Source organism: Caenorhabditis remanei, chromosome I, assembly GCF_010183535.1.
Source record: "Caenorhabditis remanei strain PX506 chromosome I, whole genome shotgun sequence".
Taxonomy (NCBI): Eukaryota; Metazoa; Nematoda; class Chromadorea; order Rhabditida; family Rhabditidae; genus Caenorhabditis; species Caenorhabditis remanei.
In genome coordinates, this window is record NC_071328.1 from 8,615,599 (window position 1) to 8,622,656 (window position 7,058).

At 37.9% G+C, this 7,058-nt stretch overlaps 2 protein-coding genes across 2 annotated transcripts; both read right to left on the reverse strand.

Annotated features, from left to right (window-relative positions):
• Positions 1-952, reverse strand: GCK72_001757 (uncharacterized protein; the record flags this gene model as incomplete). The annotated part of the gene is made up of 3 exons (XM_003114640.2): positions 1-317; positions 362-854; positions 908-952. 3 exons carry the CDS (start codon positions 950-952, stop codon positions 1-3), a joined length of 855 nt encoding a protein of 284 aa, XP_003114688.2.
• A 711-nt stretch (positions 953-1,663) lies between these two features.
• GCK72_001758 (uncharacterized protein) lies at positions 1,664-4,279 on the reverse strand (the record flags this gene model as incomplete). Its single annotated transcript, XM_053723109.1, has 7 exons — positions 1,664-1,750; positions 1,850-2,220; positions 2,384-2,624; positions 2,702-3,022; positions 3,108-3,232; positions 3,304-3,489; positions 4,153-4,279. The coding sequence occupies 7 exons, from the start codon at positions 4,277-4,279 to the stop codon at positions 1,664-1,666; spliced, it is 1,458 nt and encodes a 485-aa protein (XP_053591754.1).
• Between the last annotated feature and the right edge of the window lie 2,779 nt (positions 4,280-7,058).

Here is a 7,058-nt window from a genome sequence, read left to right on the forward strand (position 1 = left end):
TTAGAGATAAAACCGGTAGGTACCGGACATATTCTCTCCATACGAATTCTTTTCTTGGTCTTCAGCTTTCAAGTAAACTGAATTTTGATCCTCCACACTATCGGGATGACACGCCAAAACAATCTTTCTTCCGTCTGGTTGTTTGAATAATTTTAGATGAGAATATTCCGTTGGAATGTAATCTCCACTTTGTATCAACTCCTTTCCGCTATCAAATCCTCTTTCCTTCCCTTCAGTCAGAAATTTTTCTTTCACTATTTTATAAATTGTTCTCATATTTTCATCCTCTTCATACTTCAATGCAATGAAGGAACTAACTGAAAATAATTTTATATGTGAAAGAACTTCATTCCGACCTCACTATTCTTCAAATCAGCCAGTTTTTCAATAAGCTTGTGAAGGTAGCCATTTCCATAATACCAAGTAACTGCAGCCGGACGACGAACTCCTTCTTTCTCAAAATACGTCATTTGTACCCGAGTAGCCATCAGCTGATACATGAAACGACTTCCCTCTTTTGGCTGGAATTTCGGTGTGAAATCAATACAACTCTTTCCGAATTCAAATCCATCATAAACAAATGTAATGCTTCTTGCTCCTTCTGGAATTCCATAATCCGGTTGATAGTTTTTGTTGGATTGTCCCATTAACAGAGCAGTCAAACTGATTTCTCTTTCATTCATGTGGAAATTTTCGGGACTTCCACAACTGAATGCATGAGTATCGGAGACTGGATGAAATACGCAATTTATTGGATGCAAGGGAAAGTTTTTGAAAATTACACAGGCATTGGGAGATATTTCTCTTGGTTCACGCTCTTCTTCCATTTCTTCATCAGAGTTCAATGAATGTTCCTGAAATTATCATTTTTTGAGCTGATAGGTCGTTTCAAGAGACTCAAACTCACCAATTTAGCAATTACAGCAAGTTTCATGTTGCACAGAGATTGCATTACTTGATCGTCTTCTTCAAAATTTTTTTCAAAAGCAGAAATCACGTTGTATAGTTTTTTGACAACATACAATATCTGTAAAAATCCTAAATTTAGAGAATAAATAAGGGGAACAAACCGATATCAGGAATAATAGAGTTATAACACAACCTAAGAATAGAAAAACACGTGTGAGACAACTATCTCCAAATAAAGAAGACATTGCTTCCCGTGAACAACGGAATGAAGATTAGAGGGGACGCTTGAAAATGGGCGGTGACTTCTGGAGGTTTGGGAAAGATGTTGGTTTCCATGACAACCGGTTGGATTGATGGAATATGGGTAGCAGAGCGTGTGAAAACTGAAAGATGTACACAAATAAGAGTGTATGTGATTTTGTGTGAAATGTAGTCGTGTGGGCGTTGAAGGATTTGTCGATGAAATATAAATTGTATGACAAGTATATAATGAACCCTATTCTCATCAATTTATTTGAATTGGTTCTCGAAATTTCAAGAACCAAGTGCTAAACTTGAAAAACAAAAATGATCTTTAATAAAATTTCATTCGAGAGAAAAGAGAAAACAGTTGGCAATAAAACTATTTATATTAATACGATTTGGGACAAGTCGGGAGAAGAAATCAAACATTAATACAGTTAAGTCAGAAACCCGGAGAAAAAAAGCAATTTTTGAGAGCAAATTAGAAATTTCAAGAAACTGAGAAATCGATTCATCCACCGAGTAGATATCTCTCCTGAGCATTGTACAACTTTTCAAGATCATTGTTGGATTGGAGTGGCCAGACGGGGATTGAGAGCTGAAACATTTTCTTTTTCTTTTTCGGTTTTATACTCATCACTCAGGTCAGAAATTTGGTCTTCTCTTTTTTAGCCTTGTATATTTGCTCATTACTCACCCTTTTAGCAATATCTCTTGAAGTATCTCTGGAAGTGACATAAATGAAACTGCACTTCTTTCCATATCTTGTCTGAATCTTCTCGAAGACTGATTCCTTCCCTTGCTTCAATGTTGAGTAGATATTTTCTATTGGAACTGCCGAGTTGAGTCCAGATATTAAGAGAGCAGCGGCTCCTTGGACGACACCATCATTAGACAGAACCACATTTGCATACTTATCAGCTGACATTTTTGATCTCTCTACTACCAAATCCATACATCTTTGAGCACACGACCAACGTTGTCCTGAATGGTTAAAACCAAGAAGTTGAAGAACACATTGGGAGAGCTCTGCTTCCCGATTGGCGAAACCGACTCGTTCCAGGAGATCTGGAAATTGGAGAAAGTGAGGATTTCGTCAGAATTACATAGGAAGATGCATAAGTTAGTTAGAGTTAAGTTCTAGTCGGTAAAATATTTGAAAGATTACAACCAAGTGTACAGCGACTAGGTCCAAATGCTATTGTCAATCTTATCCCTTTTTTAAACTCACCATAATTCAACACTCCATTTGACTTCTGATCAAACCCAAGCTCCTGCTTAAACTTCTGCTCAAATCCAGATTCTTGTTTAAATTTCATCGATAATTCCGAGTAGAACTGCCTGAATGCCACGAATTTCGGAGCCACTCTTCTCATTATATCAAGTCCACGGAGGTTATCCATCGGTCCCTGATCTATTGCTGGATCTTCCACGACGGCGTCTTCGATATTCGTGACGTCGCCTTCGACAGCCTGGAAGATTTAGAGAATAAAGAAAATGATCATATTTCTTGAATAACCAGAAAGATGTCTCATTTCCTTTAACATACCTCGTTGACATCTGAAAAACTGGATTTGGCGATTCCATCGACCAATTCGAAGAGTCCAGTGGCAGCTGTACATAAATATGTGTGAGCAGTTGACTCGAAAAAGTTTCTGGAAATGACTGCAACATCCTCTAAATCCCAAATAAACACTCGAGCGTAAGTCTCATCTCCAGGGGAACACGACCCCGTTTTCTTCTTTTTTGACACTTTTGGTTTTTTCTCTTTTAGATTGAAAGTGCCAACTGTTGAGGGGACTCCAGAAGAACTATCCGAAGAGGTGCCCAGATTGACTGCATCGGAGGATAATACGGAGTTCGCAACGCTCTGAAATGATGAAATATTAGATTAGAATTCAAGATTACAGAACTCATTCAAAGTGTATTTGGGTTGGAAACTCTTAAAAACATACCGCATAGGCAGCTGCTGCTGAGTTCAATGTGTTGTAGTAAGGAGCAGCGGTGCCGCCACGAATATTGTAGTAAGGTGTTTGATAGGCTGCTGCCGCTGAGGTGTAATCCACTGGATAGGATCCAGCTGAAAAATTTACAATAAAAGTTATTCATTGGCTATGAGCAAGAAGGAAATCCCAGAAATTAAAAACTTACTGTAATAAGAAGGAGCTGTCAGAGAATACGGAAACGCCGTTGTTCCAGCTCTAAGACTTGCAGTCATCTGCTGGTAGTACGCAGGTGTGGAGCTTGTGTACATTGCGTACTGAGCACTTGTTGGATACGAATTGTATTGGTATTGGGAGGTCACGGATGATGTCAGAGATGTAGTGGAGGAGGAGCCTGAAATAAAAATAGATGAACTAGAAGTGGAAAATATAGGAATAGTGGAAAAGAAGAGGATGTGAATATAGTGAAAGAGAGAAACACCTAGGAGAGATATTCTGAATCTTGGAAACGGTGAACTCATCAATATATAACGCAAGAAACTATCAAGAAATACTTATTGAAGACCTAATATAATCAATTTATATGGGAAAAAGAGTTTTATTAACATTTGTGGCACTAAGTGGATTTTGCTCTCGAGAACGACGATTTTGAACTCCTTACTCAGAACCGGAAGCCCTTAATAATCATTTTCCCATGAAACATAATAAAAAAGAAAGAGCGACAAATGACTTGTCGTTGTCTCCTCTTGTGTGAGCGCGTGTCGTCGATATAACAACAAATGGACAGAAAAAGAGAGTGGGGAAGACCATGTGTGCTCTCTTCACGGGGCGTGGTTCGTACGGTCCCCCGACGAAAGGGTCAAGTCTAGAGTCAATGGGTTTCTGGGAGAGCACCAGAGTACACGAGACGGTTACGCAATTGTTGTAGGATTTGCATGGATTGAATAGAGAGAAAATAGAAAAATGGAAGGGCAAAAGGTCAATTAGTATGAAGGATCGAGACAATTGCAATGGGTTATTCAGATAATTACGCTTATTATGACCTATTTTAGATTACCGTAAGATTCTGAAATTGCAGCAATTTCTGATGTTGATGCATCTTTATCGTTTTGAAGAGGTTGTAAAGGAGGGTGTGTTGCTGGGAGAGTTGTCCAGATTGTTGACGGATCAGTGGTTGCAGACATTCTGAAAATTGTAGAGAGTTTTACTATTACTTTTCTGAAATTTTCATACTTAGAAAGTGAATTGAAAGATCGGAATATAATATATTTACGTGGTTTGAGGTTTTCTGTGATAAAAGCACGTGTTCACCATTGAACGCGTTAATTTTTTTTTTCAAATTTTGAAATTTTGAAATTTGGCCTGTCTTATATAAATAATTCAGTTCTAATAATTCTCAATTCAACTGCACTAGATCTTTGAGAAAATCTATTCAATAAATTGAAAACTATGGAAAGAAGCTTCACTGATTTACGAGGATAACCATTTTGCTAATAACATAAATGGTATCTAGAAGACTTTGCAAAAAAAAAAGATCCAAAAACAACAAAATTTGACTCACGAGAAATTAGCCGAGTCGGTGTCGAGTGTCGTCCCACCAGTACCAAGTAGAAATGTTTTCAGTTTTTGACCCTGAATAAATCAAGAATTATCCATCAGTTGTCTTACTATTATTGTTCCTAATAACCATAATCTGTCCACTTAAATGTTCCCTCAATACACGTGTTATGGTCTAGATGACACTCAATTAGTCAGCAGGTGTTCACTTATCTTATTCTGTACCAATAAGGGGGAGGAGCAGATGTATCTACGAATACTTAGAGGCTTGTTAGTAGAGGAAAGAATAATACGCATCGAGATAAGAGGGAAAATAGTAAGTGTGCGCCAAACTGTAGTTGGAAAACTGTAGTTGTATTGTGGAATCATTGGATGATAAGTCGAAAAAAGTAGGAGGAAGTCTCGGTTTCTTGTTCACCTATCTGGCGTTCCTTTGGCGCATTTTCTGAAGACCTGATTCATCAGATCCTAATGGTCCCTCTCATATCTTCGCTCCCACTTGAAAATTGGCCATTAGTCTAATTTAGACGTGCCCACTGGAAAATGTTGAAACCCGAATCCTTTTCTCTCTTCATTCCATTTTCACATATCCACTCCATTTACATACTTCCTTTTTCCCTTTTTCGAAGGGGGCACCGTGCTCCTGGCTTCACAAACAATGCCATCTGTATTTGTTTGCTTTTAGCTAAGAAGGTGGTCCTTATTCTGGTTGAAGCTCCGCCAATACTACAACTAGTACATATGTTACTCCAAATGAACAGCCGACTGTCTTTTGTATGTAGGAAGGTGATAAGTGTGCGGCGGAGAGCCTCCCGAGAAGGGTACACAGGAGAAGGAGAAGCGCGAAAAGAGTTGATGCTCGGAGAGTGGGCGAACTCAGCTAGTTGATGATGAAGAAGAAAAGAAAAAGAAGAAGAAGAAGGTGTCTGATTTCAATTGACCAGGCGGTAGAAAGAAGGAAATATACCGGCTTCGACGGAACGAAAAAGACGGAAAGCAGGGGGTGACTTTTGTGTCGAAGGAAGAGAACAGCTGATATGAAAGGGGGAAATCCCGAAGGTGTTAGAAGTTGCCGCCTAGGATTGATATAGTCTACGAGTAGGAGGAAAAGGTTAAGCAATGGCTAATAGTTTACTTATTAGAGGATTTCTATCGTCACAGATTGAAGTAGATAAACTGTGGGTTTGTATTATAGATTCGAATAGTTTCAGCTCAAATTCAGCTGTAGTGCAAAATTATAATTTAGTCTAAATTACAGTTTGGTTTGATTCTATCTAATGAAATTACGATAAATCGCACAAAAACAAATTATTCCTGATCCAGAAACGTGTGAACCCACTTACTCTAACCATTTTGTCCCTACCGTACTTCTTATTAGTCTCTACCCCAACATCCATCGACTTTTGACGGTTTTATCACCCTAGGGGTCTATTTATACTTCTTCCTGAGAAATGTATTGTATGGAGACCAACTGTTGCTTATTGAGTAATGATATGATGGTAATAACAATGACGTAACCTATTCCGGATTGCGCGAATTGAACAGAAGGTAACAAAGTGTATATTTGAGAAGGTAGAGTGACAGTCTATAAACAGATTCGTGGGGGGTTGGAAGGTAAAGAGAGAAATATACTGATTTTGAGTTGTTGGTACAAAATAAGTGCTGTTAAAAATGTATGTTATGACTTTTCAGAAAGCGGCTGAAAAAATTGCTTTGCTGCAGGATAGTTTAAGAAAAATCTGATATTAGTAAAACGTAAAGACAAATTTATTTGTTTATAAGAAAATCGATTGAGTTGAATGATTTGGAGACTATTTGTTTACCTTTCCAAATATTTCAAAACATCTTTTATTTTGAATCGAAGTCATGAGAGAACGAAATTTTAAAAAAATATACATAGTGTTTGGAAGAACCATGAGAAACTTATGATTCAAATTAGTATTCGAGACCAGATATTTTCATCCTGTAAGGGCTGAAACTTTTCTAAATATTGGAAATACGCTGATCTGGTCTGCCTAAAAGTCATTATATGATTTGAAAATGCAGCGGAAGCTGTTAGTATGGAATGCTGAGAACAAGACTGATTAGAGGTTTCAGAAGCATAATCTTTTTCAAAAAAGTAGATTGAACTGTTGTGGATCCAAACTGTCATTCGTTACTTTATCTGAGCCTTTTAACATAATTTCGGGGCATTAAGCGATACGCAAACCTTTTACAACCATTTCAGATAGAGTCATGTCAATTAGTTGATCTGACATTTCAGTAGAAAATCAAATGAATAAAATTTCTAGGAATAGAAGAGGGTATTGCGACAAAAAGTAAGATGAAGAAGAGGGCGACTCGAAAAACTCTCCTCGTCTTACAGACCGCGCCCCGTGCCGTCCGAAAGAAAACTTTCTCTAGTTT